The following is a 22,657-nucleotide window of genomic DNA, read 5'->3' on the forward strand; positions in this document are numbered from 1 at the left end:
AGGAAGATTGATTGATTGATAAAGATTAAGTCACCCAAGAGGTGGCACGGGCATGAATAGCCCGTGAGTGAAAGATTTTTTTGGAGCGAATGTGATCTTTGGTCGTGAAAGGATATACTGCCTGTTGTGCTAGCATTTAAATCGTCAGTCTGTGGCTGCTATCGTGCTTGTTTGTTGTTGTGTTGATTTAGGGGCGACGAGGTGCTTGTTTGTGTTGCATCTGACTTGACTCTCCCGTCGTGACGTCATCATAGCCACCCGCCCCTGAAAGTTAGTGACGTTATCATTTAGATTTAGATGTCTTTATTCAGGTAAAGGTCCATACATTGAAGATGAGTTACAAACATAATGTTGAATTTAAAGATGGAGCTAGTACATACAATACCAAGTTCAATTCAAGTTCAACAAGGCACAATGCAGGATAGAAAACAGGTGTTTCTTCACCCATAGGGGTGCTTAGCTATTCCACTGCTGCACCCCGGATGGGTATGGGGGTGCATAATAAACTAACAAAATAAAAAAACCCATCCTGTAAGCCATGTTGAGGAAAGGGATATTACAGAGACACCCTATACCCCCATCCTGTCAGACCAATGGTGGAAAGCTAAGACACATGGGCGGAATTATAATGATTATGAATCATTTTAAAATTGTCTCAGCAGATACATATGGCGTTCAAAACAAAACGAAAAAACTGAGCTAAACTATATGTAAATATTTTGAAGATGTACATGTATGAATGAGTACATTTGTGTGTACGGTTAAGCGATGAGGCAAATAGTTGTGTGAATAAGGAGAGTCGAAGCGCTATAACTAGCCCAAGTTATTTATATAAGCTCGCCCTCACTGTAGATAAGTCGAGTCGTCAGTGTTGTTGCATGAAGGCCGTCATTTTCTTTCTTGTTTCACAGTGATCGAACAAGAGAAGACATTGTGAAGCCTCGTACAAGATGTCATACATCTTCATGACGTCACTTCTAATAGTAGTCTCCTTTGTTATACTCGGGGTATACGTGAGGGAGATAGGATAAGATATGCTTGTCTGTTCATCTCTGGAGCTGAAATGGTTCGGATGGTATGTTCGCCAGTATAAATTAAGCGAAAAGGAAAGAATATGGTAGATTAATAATGAATTCTAAGTGCTACCGGAAGGGCGTATATCTGACTTTTTCACCGGAATATCCTGTGCTGCAACACTCATTTACGTCATTAAATAACTTGAATATGTTTCACTCATGTAATGAAAGGAGTACAACATATTTCAGAGTACATAAACTCATCAAAACTACCTAAATATATAGATAAATTTACCTAAATGTACATTTCCATAATTTATGCTTTTATGAATGGTACTCACCCATGCAGAACTTCCGGTCGGAGCATAACAAAAGGCTGTAGACAACGGAAGTGTATAACAATGAAAAGATGCGTAATTTCTCATTGTGAACAACTGCATATAATTATAAGTAACCTCCCATGCAGGTATAGGAAATATATAGCAGCTTTCATGCCGTACTTCAGATATGACTCTCACACTTTATGTAGCCTCGATAAGCAAAACAGCAAGATAAAAACGGGTAAAAATATAATATAATTAAGTATCTCGCAGTGAACTCCAACAATAATTTCATAGAATTTGAAATTAAGTGAAATTTTGATAATAATTCCTTTCGGCAGACGACATCTGCTTGTGTTCCCTCCCTGTCTGTCCTCCGACTCTGGCTTTGGCTTTAACTTCCTCTCTTTTATAAACACTCCAGATATAGCTTATAATACCACATAACGAGTATTTATCAATATTTTATTAAGTAAAACCTAAAATTAAATGTATTGTTTATTACAATTTATTTTTGCTTATATTTACGCTGCTTTATGTTCAGGAGGATCACTTTTGGAGACAGTGTTTGGGATTGAGTCATGGCCTCGCTTGGTGGATTCGTCGAGTTCTTCCAAAAAGGGAAAGTAAGTGTGTTTATATGTATTGTTCGTATATTATACTCAATCAGGCAGATGCGTTACATATGTCTCATGGCCCCAGTGGAAATTTTTCCCCTCGATAAGCCATCGCGTAACTTTAACGTGAAGAAGACTATAAGCTTGATCTTCCATGTAGTTCCAGAGCTTATCAGGAGGGAGGGCAGAGGGATGGTATCGGGTCAACCAGTGCCACCTTTAATTACTAGTGGAGTAATTTGCTGTCTAATCTATACATAGTACTGTGTGGGTTACCTGGTAGTACAGTGATCACTCCTTTTGGAGAAGAGCGAGAGTTTCGAGACAACTCGCCCCACTTTCTACTCTCTCTCTCCTAATCTAACCTTATCTAATCTAGAATTATTTTGCTATAATCGATTTTATTACTAATCTAAATCGACTAGAAAAGCATTACCAGTCTGAAAAAGTAAGCTGGGGATGGCCATAATATTTCATGATAGATGTATATATGTTCCTGACATCTTGTAAGGAACGATGTATTATACGAGTGCAGCTCTTTTGGAGTCATTTTAGAATGGTGTGTAAATGAGATGTAGCCTATCCCAAGACTTGAGTTTGTGTCGCAGCGTCACACTGGTGCCCGTGTGATGGTGTCTGCTGGATGTCACACCAGTAATGAAACTAGCCTAATTAATGGAATGCATTTGTTTAAACGACTTGCTTTAACACATTATAAATAACACAAATAACACGGTATTCTTTGTGTGAAATGAACCTTAATTAACTGGAATGGAATAATATTGCAGAAGCAGTTTGAAAATTTTGCCTTGGGATGCTCTTTGTGCTCCACAAAAAGATAATTAATGAGTTTTTCTTGGATATTGCTTTTGAATTATTCATAATTTTTTCTAACCTTTACCAATAGACCAGGAGTATGGGACCAAGATGTCTTAATATTTTCAGTTTTAACTGAAGAGCACATAATCAAATTATTCGAAGGAAGCTTTACCAATTTGGTAGAGCATTACTACTCAAAGTGGGGGTCTGCAAACTGGTCTCAGTTTGTGAATCATCAGCTGCCTCTCGTGAGTTTCCAGGGTATTGAATTAACGTAATTTAAATATTGCACCTGAATTCCAGCAAGAATAATCATTGGGTGATAAAGTTGATACAGTATTGAAATTGAAATAAGTTTATTGAGGTATAAATACACAAACATGAATGCGGTAGCTCAAACTTTTCTCACCCCCCCCATTCAAAATGTGTTCATACATACAGTACACCCATCCCAAACAATTGACATATTATAAACATTTTGGTTGATAAACATATACGTACATTTCTTCCTTTACACATGCAGTATGATGATATACACACAAATAATTTTATGACTAGGTACATAGACATAAGTTGTAATAGACATTCAGACAATTCAACAATAGGTTACAATCTTGGTGCAAAATTCTTACATCTCTCCAGAATATCATCAATCTTTCCATTGAAACTGATTTTGACTATGGTTGGAAATTTGTGAAATATGGTATGTAGTTCAGAGCTCCATAATAATTCCATATGTTGTACTCCATAATAATTATATATAGTACTTGAATTATCCATACTTTTTTTTTATGATAATACAAACTGGGATGAATACAGCACTAGTATTTATAGGCCTTCACTTGAGTTTTTATAAAAGATCACACCTTCACTAGAACTGACAGTTCATCCTTATGAAGATAATAATTTGTTAGGCTTTACAGTACACAGGGGCCTCATAACATAGTACAGTCGACTTTGTTCTCGACGCGCACTTGGGGATCCCAGGTTCGATTTCCAGGTGGGACAGAAATGGATGAGTATGTTTCCTTTTAACTAATGCCTCTGTTCACCTAGCAGTACATAGGTACCCAGGATTAAGGCAAGTGTTATGTGGGTTGCATCCTGAGGAGGGGGGGGGGACCTTGATACAAGGATAATGAATATACAGTACTGTATATGCACAGGTTTCCTATCCCCCCTACAAAAGTAATTATTTTTATAATCTCTTCGATATTGTAACACACTTTCCAGCTAGTCTAAAGCTAATTCTAGTATTATATTTTTACCTAAATTGCATTGTTTCGCAGTAAAATTCAAGTTCAATAGAGACTGTTATGCCACATTTCTGCTTTATTTTAGTTTTGACAGATTTATTTGTTATGCACTATAGAGGCTTTGTTATTCTGCTTTGCATGTAATGTTTTCATAATATTTAGATGTGTTGCAGAAACATGCAAGATAAGCTGCAGATATGGTATGAATCTGTAAATGAAGTATATTTTTAATAATGTACAAAGCAGAGACTTAACTAATTTTTATAAGTAGGGGATCTAACTATATGGGTTGAAATGTATAGTACTGTACCGTATTTGTGGCAGAAATATATATTCACTCTTAAGATGGGTAATTCTACAAAGTAATTGAATTTACTTCATGTGGCATGGATGTAAAGTTTGCTCTAGGCTAGGGGAGGGCAACCTTTTTTAAGTGTGTTTGCGAAAATCTCCAAATCTTGGTACAAAGTTTTCTCGCATGCCAACTGAAATTTTTGGGAACATGTTACTGTATTGTTTCATGCCTTTTAAGTATTGGGAGCGCCTTTCATATAATGAAATACTGTACAACACTTATACTGTAGCAGTAAACTCAGATAATATTCTAAGAGTGATTATTGTAAATCATGTACGATTGAATGAATGTCAAATTTTGTGATTGAATTTTTACATAAAAGTCGTTCTACCCTGTTGATAGAGTGGATATTTTTATTAGCCTTTAAGTGTAATTCTAACAGCCATTACAGCCACAGAATTTAAAGTTGGAATTTTTAACATCGGCAAAGAGTAAACAATAATTTTGAATTTGTTTGTTTTTCTTATATCAAATCAATCAGCCATACATTTTAAAGTTTTCTCAATACTTTACAGTACCCAATCTCATAATTGTTTTATTTGGCTAAAGCACTATAAAAGAAAAGAAAATTTATAATTTTTTAAGGTACAGTAATCCCTGGGTTTTGCATGCCAAGGGTTGCCAATCCCTGCTCTAGGCCATTCATAATATAAGCCCTACAAGGTCCTTGGATCACAAAATCATCTTTGGGTTGAGGTAACCTAGTTTTATATCCTGTAAGCTTGATGAACAGTGTGTGACTGACTAGATAAAGTTACTAGTCATAGAATGTACACTATTAGTGTGTAAAATAGAGGTGTAGTATTAAATTCTAAAACAGGAAAATTAATATTATACATACATGGTTAAAAGTACTGCAGTAAGGGTTTTGGCACCTAAAAATTAATTCAATTGTTGACCACACTCTTTAGCGTCATAAGAAAACTATCAATAAAAGTGGATCAGCTACTAGAGTACAGGGTTAGAAAACAAAGTTTTGTTACATTCAATGCTTGTTTTTAATAATAATTCCTGCATACAACAGGCGAAGTTTGTTACTTTTTAATAGAAATGTACGCAGATGTGTTCCAGTTCAAACATGAACATACCATTTAGATCATTCATACCTGTTACACCGAACCTAAATTCTTGACCATAACAGAGCATTCCCGTGCTTGCAGGAGGGGAGGGAGGCCACAGAAATGGAGTGCAGGTGCATTCAAACGTGGTACAGTACATGTACTCCCGTAGCACTTTACTGTAATTTTTGTAGGTATATTTTAATACTTGCTATACAGAATTTAAGAAAATTAATTTCTTATGCCAAATTATGCATACAATATTTCAAATTACAGTATATAACTACATTTAGATTGACTAATATTGTAATAGGGGTACTGTACATTGTAGCTATCTGGATATGTAAAGCTGAGAATGGGGTTCAAAAGGTGAGTGTAAATGTCAAAAGGTCACCAAGTGGTGGCAGTCAGCTTCCTGAGTGGAACAGTGCGAGATTACACGAGGGCAACTTTAAGTCATGTGAGGGTGATGGAGCAGGATAGGGATGTGTTTAAAGATAAAGACATCAATGACATTTTGCTTCATGGTCACCCGCTGTTGGGAGTGGAGCATAAATGTTGCTTAGGAGGCTTTTGTTTATATGATTACTGTATCTGGTAAGTTTATTTTATTCCAGTATGCTAGTCATATTCTATGCTTACTCAAACTTACCTCAATCTGATATTGCCTTTTCAGTGTGCTATAAAGTAATAGAATGCTCATTTTAATTGTGACGTTTTCATCATTTGCACTTCTCAAACAAAATTAAATTTTTTTTTTTTTAAAATAATGTTATTCTTCTAACTTACTGCTAATTGCATGTGCAATTAATGAAATATATTTGATTTTTTGCACCCTTAGTTTATTTATAGTTAATGTATTCAATTTATTTTCTCCTTTTCCAGTTACATCCCAAGAAAGTGAGTAGTTATTTAATAGTTTTTGGTGGCTGGGCTTTTATATGTTTTGTTTACAAGTAATATAATACTTGCACCTCTTGTTGCACTTTCCTCCACAGTTTTGTTTATAGTAAATTGTGCACTGTGCACTTAACAAATACAAGTTTGTTTGGGGAAATTAGAAAAGCTTTGTATATACGCTTAATAATTATATTCTGGGAATTTTGTGGTTGTTATTTTCTCAACATTAAATTCACATTCAAATGATTTCCAGGTCCCTTTAGTTTACAGTCCAGAGATGCTGGTTCAAGTCCCATTATATGGTCTCAAGATTTTCTCAAACTTTTGTTCAGTTGTTCAAATATGCAGCTTCATGTGGAACAAAACAGGTCCATCATCTATTGGTTAGGGTTCAGTAGGATAGAGCAGTGCTAAAAGCATGGTGAATTGAAAATTACTTCAGATCTGGGATCTGAAGGCACTACGGGTTAGTGTTTCACAAATTACAGTACAGTATAGGTATAATTTTCACTAGATTATTACAGTATATGCGTATAGCTAAAAGACAACGAAAGGTCGTGGAAATGTCAACTGTTCCCCTTTTCTCTTTTTCCTAGTTATGGACTAAAAAGACTACTGTACCACTATATTCTCTGATACAGTACTGTATTTAAACAGAACTTATAGCTTTGTTAATTTTTTTTTTAATCATAAGAGTAGTTTTGCATTCATCTGCCATTATGAGGAATAAACTAACACTCTCCCCTCACACCTGTAATCTCCCCTACTCCAAGAGCCGTTTGCTGAGATCTCTCTCTTGGATAATAACCAACATTCTTTTTTCTATCTTAGCACAATTGTCTGGGCAATTTTACTTCTGGTATGGGCTTACTATTAAACAAATTTGCTTTGCTACCATTGTATGTTGGACATTATATGAAAAACATAATTGTGGATTTATACACACTAAAATCTCTCATGCCCTGGAGCCATAACAAATACTTAGTTTCTCTAAAGTCTTTGCTGTTTCCTTTCCCCACACATTATGTTTCAGATCTTTTACCATCCAACCATTTTATTGTGTGATGAATCAGTCTTAATTCCTTTCACACATTCACACATTCAGAGTTTGAAGCACAATAAACTGTACAAGTTCTTTCCATACCCAACTATAATTCCATACAAGTAATTATACACTGCTTACATGTCGGGGCACAAGTTACATGCAGAATTCCACCACAAGCATAACAAGTGCTGTATTGGTTCTGGGTTTTAGGTATGTACTGTACTATAAATCACTGGAAATAGTCCATAATGCAAATTCTTTGAAAAGCTTATATATTTTCAATCCTATAGTGAGTGCAGGAGAAAAGTTTATACTGTACAGTATATAAGTTTCTTATAGATACATTATTTTATTTTTCAACATTCAATAAACACAAAATTCTAAGGTAATGTAATTCTAGGAATTGCACTAGTTACCCTAAGTGTTGATGTTCATTAGAATTGTTGTAATTGGTAATATGGAGTATATACTGTATATCGATTATGTTTCATTATAATGTGTACAGTCTTTTTTAACACTAATGCATTCTGGGATGTTGAGAGGGGAGGATGGCTTAGTTCATGAAATTGCCACCGTCAGCTGACAATAGTGTTGTGTCTGCACGTTTTCCAGTGTATCCCAACAGGATTATCTTGTTTTCATTAAAACTCGGTTCCAGGAAGAAATGTCCCACCCCTGATATATCTGAACGTGAAAGTTGGGTATGGAAAGAAGTACGGTACTTAAGGGTTCAGTGTATATTTGCTTTTTAAGAAAAGCAGCTGCTGTAAGTGCAGTACTGTATTTGAGATGAGTATAGCAGTGAGGACATATATGAGAGATGTGGTATGAGTCAAAGAGGTGAGGAAATGGAGAGTGGAGTGGATGTAGCTGCAAAGCACAATACTCTGTGGTGGTATGGACATGTTAGTTGAATGCCTGACAATCATTCAACAAGAAGGGTGTATGAGAGCGAAATAAAGGGATCATCTTTTAAATGCAAATAACTAGTATCTTGGAAGGGAAAAGTGGAACAATATATGAAATTAAGGGTGAGGGTGTTGAGGGTTAGAGAGCTTGAAATAATGAAGGTTTGTGTGGTGACAGAGCTTTCTGGAGGAACGTCTACTATGGCTGCCCCCAGACAAGGATCCCCAGGGATGGAGTAAAGCACTGTAGTTAGAGTACATGTAGATATTCCTATAATGACAGATCCACCACCTTGACTGCTCTCGGTGATATGTAAAATATTTTAATATTTTTCAGTTTGCAAATCTATTTATAGGTTTAGAACATTGATTTTTATACAAAATATTTGAAAAAGAATAATCGTGGATACTGTAACCAACCATCCCATACGGGATGGGTATGGGGTGCATAATAAATAAATGAATGTAAAGAAAAATGGTATAACCCATGATAAGGTGCAGCTGAGTTTAAGCGTTTATACACTATGAACCTATTTATGGTAAAAAATATTTCATTCTATGACTGATCTGTATTGCCACAGAAAGAAAGAACATGTCATTTGAGTATAGTATATTAAGGTTATTGAATTTTTTTTGCAAATGAAGTATACTGTACATTAATTGGTGCTCTGAGTCATTGACTATAGGTGGTAAGACACACACAAGTTTATACAGTACTCATTTTAGTTTAACCCCTGCACTGTGCACCTTTTATATTGGCATTTTCGTGGTGTGCCAAAAATAAATTGTTCCAAAAACAGTATTTTTCTGGGGGAGCCCCGTAGGCTCCCCAGAGCTATCCAGGCTGACATGGCCACAGTATTGGCTTTCTGGCATCTGTCAATGTGCATGGAATTCTTGCCTATTGGGGACCACGAGCCAAAACCTGGCCCCCTTCAGAGAGGCACGAGGAACAATGGCCTATAGAAACCCCCGTGTAGTTGGGAGCATTTTATGTCTGCCCTCGAATGGGTCTGGCACCCAGAAAGGTAGGCGCCCCCCAAAAAAAAACACCTATTCTGGTAAAAATATTGCTACCGAAAGTCGAACGAGTGGACAGAACTCCCCAAATGAAAATTAGCAAACTAACATGACGTCATCACGTTGCCACGCCACTGTCTGAGCAATCAGCCCCCCTCCCCGGGAGAGGGGGAAAGGGGAGCCCCAGACCCTCGTGCTGGCGATCCACCCTTCAATTCTTGGGTGATGTGTTGCTGGCAAGGCTTGGATGGTGTTGCACCAGAATAGGGGTTTGTTTTGGGGTGCCTACCTTTCTGGGTGCCAGACCCGGTCGATGGCAGACGTAGAATGCTTCCAACCACACGGGGGTTTCTATAGACCCCTGCTCCTCGTACCTCTCTGAGTGGGGGGGGGGGGGGGGGGGCAGGTTCTGGCTCGTGGTCCTCGGTAGGCAAGAACTCCATGCACATTGACTGACGCCAGAAAGCTAATATATCCATATCAGCCTGGATAGCTCCGGGAAGCCTACGGATGTTAAAGACGTCATTAAAAGAAAGGTGACACACCATGCAACCTCTCAAGAATTAATCAACCGAACACAGTAATGCATTTTTTACCAGACTCTTTCAAGTACATTACATTGTGTAGTAGTACAGTACAGAGTACCTTTTTTTTTTAACCAAAAATTTAAAATTACTGTATATGAACTGTGTTAAATCTAAAGCAAGAAACAGACTCTTGATAAATTTCCCAAATTCTTTGATTTTGAAATGTAAATTTTGCTAGGCAATCTTAGTCTTAAAATTACAGGTTTCAATACTGTGTTTAAATATTTGTATTATACAGTATATTATTCTGTACAATACCTTTGTTTAGTATATCAGTTTATTTTTTCAATTTGTAATCACAGCCGAATATTTTGCTTCATTTACTAGGCAGGGTTGTAAGATCATGTATTAGGTGTTTTCTCACCATACGCTGCGTTGATACGTTATCATGTGCATGTTGAAGCTGGTGGGATGGCAGTGATGTGTCATTTTTTTATACGAATTAAATTTGTATGGGAAAAACTTGTAGTTTGCTGGCTTGGGTGATGGTTTTGGGTATGTGCATGTTTTTGTTAACCAAATCTGTTGTTTACTTGCTTGAAGTACTATACTGCATATTGATTAATGTACATGGTCTGCTTTACCTGCGGCCTACTGTAAGTATTCTTAATTTTTGTCAGTTATCCCAGTCATACAAGAGAAGCGAAAATAATTAAAAGTCACACCTTTCAGTGTTTTTATTGTTGTGGGCTTGTAACCTGCCAGTATAACCCCTTTGGAGAACATGTGAAGGTACAATATCCTGGTGTGATAAACATCTGGCTAATTCTGTATGACAGCATGTCACCTCTGATAGTACCAGAGTGAGGGACACTGTACAGCATGTCACCTCTGATAGTACCAGAGTGAGGGACACCTTACAGCTTGTCACCTCTGATAGTACCAGATTGAGGGACACCCTACATCATGTCTCCTCTGATAGTACAGTACCAGAGTGAGGGACACTCTACATCATGTCTCCTCTGATAGTGCATGAGTGAAGGACACCCTGCAGCATGTTGCCTCTGAGTGGACAAGAGTGAAGAACACCTTGAACCATGATAAAAGAGGGTGGTTGACCCTGAGCATGTCAGAATGCGGCGCCCCCCACTAGTTGCTCTGCTAGGATAATACAGTACATACTGTTATTACCAATCCTGAACATGTCTATATTAAGAAGCATCTTGAAATGCCTTAATCGGGACATATGACAAGCCTGTCACATTGAGATGCATTCTTCCAGGTGCATGGATATGACTGTATATATGTAGCTATACCTCTGCCTACCATTATGAAAATACCCATCAGGTGTTATAGTAAGTCCTAGTGATGAAACTAAACTCCAGAGTGTAACAGTGAAAAAGAACTTCCACATTCTTTTATGGAAATATTTCTCTTGAGAATGCCTGTGTATGGTACCGCCTGCTGGAGACATGACCTTGTCAGGCACATGTATTTTTAAACTGTTCCCAGCTGATTTAAAGGATTAAGTCTATCGTATACCGTAGGCTACTGGATTACACACACTTTGTTTTAGCTTCGTTCATATTTTTAATTCCAGTTTTAATTCTCAAGAAATAAGCATATCTTATTAAAATTTGTATACTGTAACTAGGTATTTTTGTATAATACATGATATTACAGTTAAATTTTATCTACAGTACTTGTAATTTGTAATTGCAGTACAACAGTTGGTTAATTGTCCTTTTCAGTGCTTCAAATTAAGTTTATGCATTCTTTTATATTCAAATATTTATGTCTGAAACAATTAAGATAAAATATATTTTAGCTAAAAGAACTTGTTCCAGACCTTCCGACCCAGAAAGAAATTCGAGCCAGGAACTCTAAAATACTCGCTTCACAAGCAAGCACAGGCATCCTTAAACTCTGGCATCAACCTCCGAAATGTGGTTAGTCTACCACCAGGGGAGGACCTCAATGACTGGATCGCTGTACATGGTGAGAGCTCAGTCTTTGATAATGGTTTAGAGAAACACCAAGTTGAGAGCAGACTTTGTTTAGAGATGATGTTTTTAACCTTTAAGGACTTTATCGAATTTACAGGTGAAACAGTCTTCAAACAAATATTCTTGTAACTTGGTGTTTTTCTAAATAGTTTTTGGTAATTTTTTAGTACTTTAGCTATACTTTACTTTAGCTATTAGTACTTTATTAGTACTTTAGCTATACTTTAGCTAGTACTTTAGCATTCTTTTCTGGGCTGGTTTCCCGATGTATTGGCTACGCTATCACGGGCACATAGATTCTAATGTGTGTTTGATAGGGTTATTCAGATCCAGAGGGCTGGTAGTTTTGTTGACGTTTCTGTGGTACTGTACCAAAATCAATGTATAATAAAGCTACCAAGGCTGCTCCTAAAAGGATGTTTATTACATTAAATGTGTATTTTATATACATTTTTTTCTTTTTCTAGTTTTATTACAAGTGAAATCATGAAGTTGCATTTATACAAAATAATGTATGATTCAGTATGCATTGATTTTATCTGGATTTTAATTTCAGTTGTAGATTTCTTCAACCGAATCAACTTGATATACGGAACAGTATGTGAATACTGCACACAAAACTCGTGCCCCACTATGTCCGGGGGGCAGAAGTTTGAGTACTTATGGGCAGATGGTGTTAAATATAAAAAGCCAACTGCCTTACCTGCAACAAAATACATATCACTCCTCATGGACTGGATTGAGACACAGATCAATGATGAACATGTTTTTCCTGTTACTGTTGGTAAGGATATGCCATTTTTTTTGCCTTTACAGTTTAAATATTGTTACTCATTATCACTTGGGTGCACCCTAAGTTAAATATTAGAGCTATTAGAGTAATACACAAAATTTATTGTAAAAATATTATACATAGAATATTGAAAATGGTTTTTGTAGGTCAAGTTATTAAAATAAATTAGTTGAAGATTAACAAAAAGGCATTGAATTTATAAATGCAATTTAAGGTTATATTTCTGTTTATATTTATTTAGTACATTATCATAATCCATATACTGTATTTAGCGCATACTGTACTGGTATAGTGATTTCATGTGATGACCCCAATTGATCTACATACAAAAAATCTTAGCCTATGCCTCTTCAGGTTGAATTTCTTATCATCCCTCACAAAATGTTTCCATTTTACATGATCCTCAAAAAATCACTTAACAATTTCTGTAAATTATGTTGTTTCCCAGCCTAGAATGATTGCTCTATACAACTGTGTTATTTCATTGCAGATGTTCCATTTCCAAAGTCTTTTATACCGTTATGCAAGAAAATTCTCACCCGGCTCTTCAGAGTGTTCGTCCATGTTTACATTCATCACTTTGACCGCATTGTGGCCATTGGAGCGGTAGGTTATATTTAGTACCGTATTGTCTCGTAATTATTTACGAGAACATGTCACAGTATCTTTATTGCTGTTTTATGAGGCATAATTCACCTGTGTCAATTACTGTACTGTAGGTTAGAATGAAGGTTAATATTAGAGAATAAGCAGTTTTAAAACATGAACATTACACTAAAGTACATTGCGCTCCCATTTGAGTGCACAGATTCGTACCAGGTCTTATCTGCAGCTAAGGAATTTCTGTTGTGTCCTATGTTTGTTGTTTTTTCACTATTTTATATCAATAATTATGTCTTTAAACTTGCTTTTCACATACATATTACATGTATATACACACACATGCCAATTTTTTTTTGCACATATTTAATACATATACAGTACATACTATTCTAACAAATGAGGATATACTATAATTTTCTTTACAAATTTAAGGACAAGTTGTACAAAAAATTAGGCTACCTTGTGTAGCTTCCATGGATCAACAGCCCCGTGGCCCGGTCTTCGACCAGGCCTCCTGGTTGATTGTCTGGTCAACCAGACCAGACAACCTGGACGCAGCTGCTCGCAGCCTGACGTATGAATCACAGCCTGGTTGATCGGGTATTCTTTGGAGGTGTTTGTTAAGTTCTCTCTTGAACACTGGGAGAGGGCCGGCCAGTTATGCTCCTTACGTGTAGCGGGAGTGTTGAAAAGTCTTGGGCCTCTGATGTTGATAGAGTTTTCCTTTAGGGTACCTATTGCACCTCTACTTTTCAACGGGGGGATAATTTTGCACATCCTGCCATTCCTACTAGTCTCGTATGATGTTATTTTGGCTACTATAATATATTATATATTTATACATACACACGTATATATGCAGATAAATTACAGAACACACATGATTCGGTTATGCATAAGTATCCACTAGGAAAATGAAAAAGTTCTGAATGTATTCGTGTTTCACCACATTATCAAGGAAATACAAGTATTTTCCTTGATCATGTGTTGAAACACTAAAATGTTTGAAACTTTCGTTTCGTTTTCCTAACGGATACTTACGCACACATATACATACATGTATCATCAGAGATTGTCTCTGATGATGAGCACAACTATGTTCGAAAGCACTCGGACTTTGTTTTTTCCATTCAAATGTGGTAATTTTAATTTTTTTTAGATCATTGTATGTGTGAGGGCTTCTAAGGTGGCTCCTTGCACTAGCTATTTGGATAGCTCCACCCAGTTCAACCCACACCAGGCCCTTGCGAGTCATTGTAAGCCTGCCAGGAACCAGAGGCCAGTATCTCTTCCCCTCTATAGAGGCACAAGGAACAAGAGGTAATAGATCACCCTTGACCAAGAAAAGGCCTTCAGAAAGATGGGTGAGCTAAAACAATCAGCAAGGTAAACTAAGCATAGAATATGAGACACTGAATCCTGAAATGAAACAACCACCCAGTCGTTAAGAAGCTCGATTCTTAGTTCACCTGCCCATCAGTAGGGAACTGCCTTCATTCCTTCTCAGTCTCCTGGTTATGACATGTCAGTCATTTTTTCAGGGCATGAACATTTATGAAGTTGCAGTTAAACTTCTCATTCCCGCTGCAGCGCTCTTTGAGTCCTGGTTTTTCAGATGGGTGTTAGCCATCCTGGACTCTGCTTTTGTCCTGTGGGGGGTTATTTGTTTGTGTATTTGCTTACTTTCATTTTCATTAGGCGGAGCACTGCTTGCACCCTTAACAGCTACCTATTTCCCTAGGTTTATTTCATTGCGATATTCAGTGGGCGGCCCCTGTTCCTGCTGTTTACTGCTTGGTCTATCCTTTGGGTCCCAGCAAGCCCTTTGCAGTTTTTTGGGAGTTCATTATGGACTGACCCTCTGATTCTGGCCTCACTGGGTGCAAGTTTGAAGGGTATTCCTCGGTTTTGCTGTGTTCAGATGGCCATTTTTACTGCCTCCAGTATGCTGCCTGATGGGGGATATGTTCCACCGTGAGGCCTGTAACGTGTGTTGTCATTGGGCATGTATGGATGCCCAACATTTATGGATGCTTCATTACATTAGTAATGTAATGAAACGACTCTTTTTTTTTTTTTTAGTGGGTGGCTTGGGGGCTTTGGCTTTTCTGTGTTCCTGGCGTAATGATTAACATGTCAAAGCTAAGGAGTTGAGGAGAAAAGTATCCAATCCCCCTGGTGGTGCGCAGGTGAACTAACGAGTTAGCTGCTTCACAACAGGGTGGTCATTTGTTTCAGGGGTTTGGGTTCTTGTTTTCTGTGCTTTGTTTTCCTTGCTGATTGTATGTCTTGGCTAGCCTACTTTTCTGGTACTCTTTTCTTGGTTAGTGATCAAGTATGCCCTGCTTGTGCCTCTGCAGAGGGGGTTTTGGCCTCTGGTCCAAGATAGCCTTACAGTAACTCGCAAGGGCCTGGCATGGATTGAATTGGGTGGAACTATCTGGGCAGCTAGATCAAGGTGCCACCAAGGACCCACCAGAAGAAGGCATTTCATTACATTCAATGCTATTTTTTTTCATTTCAGGAAGCCCATGTAAATACCTGCTACAAGCATTTTTATTACTTCATAATGGAGTTTGATTTGGTGCCACAAAAGGAGCTCGAACCACTAAAGGATATGACTGCAAAGATCTGCTATGACAATCCTGAATCTCCAATAAACTTTGAACATAAGAAGTAGCAAGAGAAACCTGCAACTAAGAACGAAGACTTCGCATCATATGGACCTTAGAAGTTGTGGGAACTTTACTTTCTATCTCAGAAGAGGTCAGTTGGAGTCTGAATGTGGTAATTGCTGCTATGACTACAGGACTGAATATATGAATCACTGCTATAACTACAGGACAATCTATGAATCACTGCTATAACTACAGGACAATATATGAATCACTGCTATGACTACAGGACTGAATATATGAATCACTGCTATGACTACCGACGACAGGACTTTACCAGGGTTCTGAAAAAGTACAGTATTTACTTTAGCGGTATGCATTTAGCCTTGGCTGGAAATATCAGCCAATTTAATTTTGACTTGCAACATAATTTAATTTTTGTTTTGTTGAACAATTTAGATATTCTTTCAAGTGTGTCCTTGATAACATGGGCGATTTAAATCTAGCAAAAAAAGACAAATAAAAGAAAAGGAAAAAAAATTGCCTTTATAAATTTATTACTTCATAAAGTTGGCTTTCTCACACTTCATGTAACACGCTGCTGACTTTCATTAAAACTAGTATTGTATTAGAAAAAACAACAACTCCCTACCTGGTTTTTATTGTATGACGATCTATGTCAGTAGTTGTATTGCTCATGATGCGATTTTGAAATTGAGGCATATCACTAAACATGAGGTTCCGCTAGTGCCCACGGAAGCCTCGGTCAGTAGTTAAGACGCATGACGTGTTTGTCAGGAAAAAATAGAGGGTGGTGAATTGGCTGTCATACAGTTGGTTTTCAGTACAAAATGGGAATTATAACGTGTTAATATTTAACTTCACCTGTATAGCATAAAACCTAATTATGCACCCTGAAGAGGGAAACATTGAATTCTGAATCGGAAATGTTTTATTGCAAATTGATGAAAGATTCCAGGATAATTTTTTTTTTGTGTTATCCCAATGGGAACAAGCCATCAAAAATATTAAATGACTATGATACTATAAATAAATTGAATAGTATTTTCATATACCGTATATGGCAATAGAATTTTTATCATAAATTTTATTTTATCTTTTCAGCGATCACGGTTTTAATAATACTGTACTGTACGAGAATGTTAATATAAATTTAGTTGTGAGCCATTTTAAAAAGTGTGAAGCATTAGCAACATCTATATTTTAACAGTACTGATAAATTATGTATACCACAAATTTATCAATGAAATTAAGATTTAGAACAATATTTTAAATTATGATTTACAGATGTTTGCTGGTCCCCTTGATGAATTTTTTTTTTATTATATATTTAAATGCAAAAGCCACAGTATTATTTTTTTTTTAGGAATTTTTAGCTTCATTACAAAAATAATAATTCCTTAGATAATTGCTAATATTAATGCTGTAAAAACATGATAAAAGAGTGTAGGTTAGACGTCATATAAACAAATTATGTATAATTATGTTTTTTGCCTCTGGTTTAAATGATGCTGACCATGGCATAGTAAGTTCTATTTGTCATAACTAATACAGGCTATTGTGCTATTAAGACTAACTCTCACAAATAAGTAAGGGGAACAAGGTTCTAACAAGTATTGGGATGTTAGTTTTGTTAGATGAAGCTACGTGACTACTGTACTTCTCTTTCCTACCTTGGCATATAGTATGCTGATCTGTAAGAAGCCCATTGTCAGTTTAATGGGGATAAACACTAAGCTTCCTGCTTTTGTATATTAAAGTAACTACTGTATTGAAAAGAGCTGCTGAGCCACATTTAAACATTCTTGTATTAATAATGATCTGGTGTATCACTGCCTATTGTTGACATCTTTAAGAGATGTCATGTTAGAATGGTGTGTGTTATGCTTTCTACTCTACAGCCAAAGGTTTGATTCTGACCGCTGGCCAGGATTTGATATTGTTATAGTCACTCATCAGCCAAGGTTTGCTTGTTGCTATTATTATATTATTATTATTATTATTATTATTATTATTATTATTATTATAATAATTATATATTATCTTTCAGAAAAATGCTACCTCATGTTTGTGAAACAACATATTATCAGTATTCACCATGAGAAGTTATGGAAAATTATTTTAGGATAACTTAGAGACTCGGTAAATGTATTAATCAGTAATGATTGAATTGTGTATTTGAATGCAACAATACTAGTAGGTGACATTACTGGATGATGGACAGAATTCTGCTGCCTTAGACACTAGGGAGATTTTTCTTATTTCAAGATTTTTCCTAACTACTGTATGGGAAAAGCTATACAGCTGACAATTCAGCATCATTTGACAGCAAGGACTTGAGAATTGAAGATAAGAATCTCCAATTTAAATTTGATAATTTTGCATTGGTAGTAAACTCCTACTATTTGATATGATTTATATTGTTGCTGTGGAAGAGATATATGTGATCCTTGGGTACAAAGAGCATTTATGTTGATTACCAGATTAATTTGTATTGCTATTAATGTGCATTGTTTCCAACATTGACTTATTCGAAGCATTACTAACTTGTTAATAAATTATGCTTGTTATATTGACTCTTGCATTTTTCTAATTTTATTTTATTTTATTGTACCTCAGGAATAATGGATTTTATTCGTCACCACAGCTCGTTTTTACGTGATAGGATGTATATACTGTAGTTAATGTATTAGATATTCAGTAGGAATAGATGTATGTAGGTTCCAAGATGCTTATAAGGTCTTAAATGAACCTACAGAACATGTGTATACTCCTTTCCATTATAAATTTTTTTAATGTATTGTTGTTTTTTGTGAAACGGTACACAATTTGGACTAACATTATCTACTGGTGAATTTGAGACGACTTTTATTTTGATCAGTTTTCCGCAAGAAATGTCCTCGGTGAAAGCTTTAACAATGATGAAAGCTTAATGGAATAATTGCTAAGGCTGCCAGTACTTAACTATTCATTGTTTTCTTGTCCAGTTTCAGTTTTTTCATTTTTTATTTTTAGAATTTAAAACTTCATCCCAAAGATTAAAAAAAAATAATAATTCTTAAATGTTTTAATCTCATTTATGTAAATGTTCTAGTTACACTCTTGTCTTCCGTCCTCTAGGTGTTCCCATTAATGCCACAATTATGTAAATATAACCTGCAGTAATGTTTTCACTCATGTTGCACAGTTGTGAGTGTATGGGGTTGGTGGGATGTTAGGTAGGTGTCTGTATGTGTGTGTGTGTGTGTGTGTGCGTGTGCGTGTGGGTGTGCGCGCGCCCTGTACGTAGGTGTATTTGTTAGGATTGGAGCCCCACTTGGCATCGAACCAGTTATGTTATTCAGAGCTAGGTTTTACCTGGACATGATTTGTGGGTGGTTAAATTGGTGTGCTTGTGCGCACACACGTTTTAATTTTTTGTGTGTTTTCGTATATGTACATTCTTTTGTATTCTTTTATGCCTGTGTGTGTATGTATGCACTTGTATGATGATTTGCATATTTGTGCAAAATGAACCTTTGAACATTTATGCTTACCTATTCATACGTTATAATTTGCTTTCTTTATCAGTTTTGCTCATTTGGAACTGAGCAGTAATTGAAGACTATAATGATGTGGTTTCTGAATGTCAAGCGCCTATCTACTTAGAGCAGAACAAAAACACAAAATATACTTATTTTTGGGATTGCATTTTCATAATGTCTTTACATATACAGTATAAAGGAAATTAATAGATGTTCACTAAATATTTCTGTAACATTTTGTGAACTGTTTTAATTGTTGTGACTGTATCCTATTAGTCTTTACTACATGTTTTGCTTTTATTTCCTTGTGTGTGATTTTTATTGCATTGTTATAGAATGAAATAAGTGCGTTTCAAGAGGACGATGTCAAGTCCTCTAATATTATTTCTTCAGTAGTGTTGTAGGGAAAAAAGGGTGTATAATATTGATATTGTTTTCTTATTCTTTTATAGAAAAGTTTCTATGGTGAAGCTGAGCTATTGATTTTTTTTTTTTTTAAATTTTGCTATTATGTCCAAATGCAAAGTATATCTGAAAATCTACTAACATGTAAATAATTTGTTCATTAAAGTATGATAAGGATATAATTAATAATCTTCATTTATACTTTTTCTATTGATTACAGTGTCCGAGACATGGATCCAGAGAGACTTAGTTTGTACCACTTGATTATATATGTTTAGGTAAATACAGTATTGTGAAAGTAAGCACTATGGCTGCTTTACCAGAATAAATCATTATTTTATTATTATTATTATTTTATTACTAGAAGCTTCAGCATACTCAGTATGTGATAGAAATATTCAATGTTCCTCAGATTTTGTAGTCCACTGCTGTCTTGTTGGCCTTTCAGGGTTTTTGCAATGAACAGCAAAGCATTTCTGGAACTGTGGTGCCCAGTGTGTGTTCTTCCTGGAACTGTGGTGCCCAGTGTGTGTTCTTCAACATAAAGCTATTTTTCAAGTTATTGCCATCTTATGTTGCCTCGGTTTTCCATAACTCTGGAGTTTTTCCAAAAATATTTATTTATCATTTCTTCTAGGAATGGGGAATGTAAAGTTCTTTGAACAAATTCAAGAAAATAATTTAAATAGGCCACTGTTTAACATTTTCAGATCATGTTGATGAATATAATGAAGATATATTGGATGAAGATAATCTGTAGAACTGATTTATCCTTGTGTACATTACGTGTTTAAAACATAAGTGTTAACGAATTTATATTATATTACTATGAATCAAAAATATAGGGTATGTTTGTGATAATTAAAAACCTAATTGTAAATTTTTTTATGCTGTTCAAAATATTATTCAAAAGAATTAATCTTCTCTATGTTTTTTTCTCTTATTTTTACCATCTACTCACATCTAAGGTTCACCGACCTTGGTGTTATGGTCATTTCTTGTCTGATAATGGGTCTCTCTACCATAATATGTATAAGTGGGTTGCATTGTATTGAATCTCGATAGAAGTTACATACTGGTAGTTTACAGATATTATTTATTTATTTTGGAAGTACTGTGTTAAGTTCAAGGTTGTAGCTTAAAAACTTAACCTTTTCTCATTAGTGTACTTATGATGGATATTCTTGAGACTATTGAAGTTACCAGCGAGTTATATTGTCTTCTGAGTGGCAACCTTTATGATTGGCTTTAAAATGAAAGTATTTACCATGTATTTATTGTTTCATTGTGAACTGAGCCTTATTCATATGTGGCTTTAATTTTTTTATTTTCAACTTGACTTTTATATTGTAATGTATATTGGTTATAACCATTATACAGTAATGTATTCTGGGTATTCACTAGACTTAACTTTAACTAGTTTAAATGTAGTTAATTTGCATTAGTACATGTACAGGACTTGTCTGATTTCTGGTGATTTGGTTCCTAATTACTCCCAATTTTTGTCAGTTCTGTCAAATTTTTTGTTAACTTTGAATACAATCACATGATAAATTTTTAATTTCCAAAGCATGTTTGTTTTCTTTATTTATTCAATCCCACAATCATTTCTTATTTTCCTATTGTTATACCCTTTATTTTTCTAAGTACAGTATATCATGTCGGGTGAAGCAGAAATCGGTCCGCAAGTGTAGAAGGAGAGTTTGGTGTGACGATTTCACGAGTTGTGGGAATGTACATTGTTGTCAGCTTTATTCATTTCCAGGCTTGGCACTTTCTTTTGATAATTTTAATTAATTTCATTCTCATATTGACATCTTGAATGATCTTTAGTACCTTCTAAATATCCCATGGTTCTATGTAGTCTTTACTGTTTGGTGCCTTCTTTCGATAATTACTTATTTATTATACTTGCTTAATTCTTCTCTAGTATGTATAGCAATATGCTCCCTGCTTATTATGAGTAAAGGGACACCAGGTCATGTAATACTGCAAGGTTTAGGTACCATCCATTGCCCTTCCTCTATATAATATAAATACCTATGCTGTTCTTGCCATGGCAGGATGGCAAGAACATGGCATCTTCTTGCCATGGCAGCCAATAATGTTACTTTAGTATAACCAGAAGAAAGCAATAGGGTAAAGATCTGGTTGGCTGAAATCACTATTTGTTTGCAAAGATGAATCTGCAGACTGAAATTTGAACATGAATCATTCAGGTAAAGAATGTACTGTATGTCACTGTTATTTAATCCAAGGAATAATTTTTCCTCAAAAGAGTTAAAAATGCAACATTGATATAAAAAACAAATATTTGCAGGCAGTCCCTCTACTATGAATGGGATATGTTATGAAAGTGTGTTCTCAAAGCATTTACACAGAATGCGTAGAACGAGATTTCCCATGGTCACAGTGTTATAAATGGGGGAAGGGTTTCTGGACCACCAAAAATAATCACAAAAGCATTAAATTTTGACCTGTAATATAAAAAAACAGCATATTATTCACCTTGAATGATTGAGTTGTCCTGCTTGTCAAGGTTGGCTGTTTTTTGTTTATTTTTGAGGATTGAAGAGTAGTTGCTAACGGTGGTGATGTGCGAGCAGTGACTGGCAATGCGGCATTTTCAGTATTGCTATCTGCGGTATAAACCTAACATGTACTGTGTGTATAACCTGATTTCATGTCCCCCCAACACAATGAATTATTTATTAATTACGTATAGGCAGGTATTCACAGAACTGCCTGTATGCAGAAAAAGCTTTGTTCTGTGGCCAATTCTTATTCACAATTATGATACAGATCAGATGTGACTAAAGCATTCATTTACTGATGGGAAGTGGGGGATT

At 35.7% G+C, this 22,657-nt stretch overlaps 1 protein-coding gene across 4 annotated transcripts; it reads left to right on the forward strand.

The window, feature by feature from the left end:
• The first annotated feature begins 405 nt into the window (after positions 1 to 405).
• On the forward strand, positions 406 to 21,378 carry Mob3 (MOB kinase activator 3). Of its 4 annotated transcripts, none has more exons than XR_011229451.1 (6): positions 406 to 1,962; positions 11,689 to 11,839; positions 12,404 to 12,631; positions 13,131 to 13,246; positions 15,768 to 16,009; positions 20,029 to 21,378. XR_011229451.1 is itself a non-coding variant. In XM_045751376.2 (5 exons), the coding sequence occupies exons 1-5, from the start codon at positions 1,918 to 1,920 to the stop codon at positions 15,921 to 15,923; spliced, it is 696 nt and encodes a 231-aa protein (XP_045607332.1). In that variant the 5' UTR covers positions 410 to 1,917; the 3' UTR covers positions 15,924 to 21,378. The 4 variants fall into 4 exon arrangements, 2 of the variants coding, with proteins under 2 accessions (XP_045607332.1, XP_069186146.1); XR_011229450.1 differs by having other exon boundaries at positions 407 to 1,962; positions 17,930 to 21,378; XM_045751376.2 differs by having other exon boundaries at positions 410 to 1,962; positions 15,768 to 21,378.
• The last annotated feature ends 1,279 nt before the right edge of the window (positions 21,379 to 22,657 follow it).

This window comes from Procambarus clarkii, chromosome 23, assembly GCF_040958095.1.
Source record: "Procambarus clarkii isolate CNS0578487 chromosome 23, FALCON_Pclarkii_2.0, whole genome shotgun sequence".
NCBI lineage: Eukaryota > Metazoa > Arthropoda > Malacostraca > Decapoda > Cambaridae > Procambarus > Procambarus clarkii.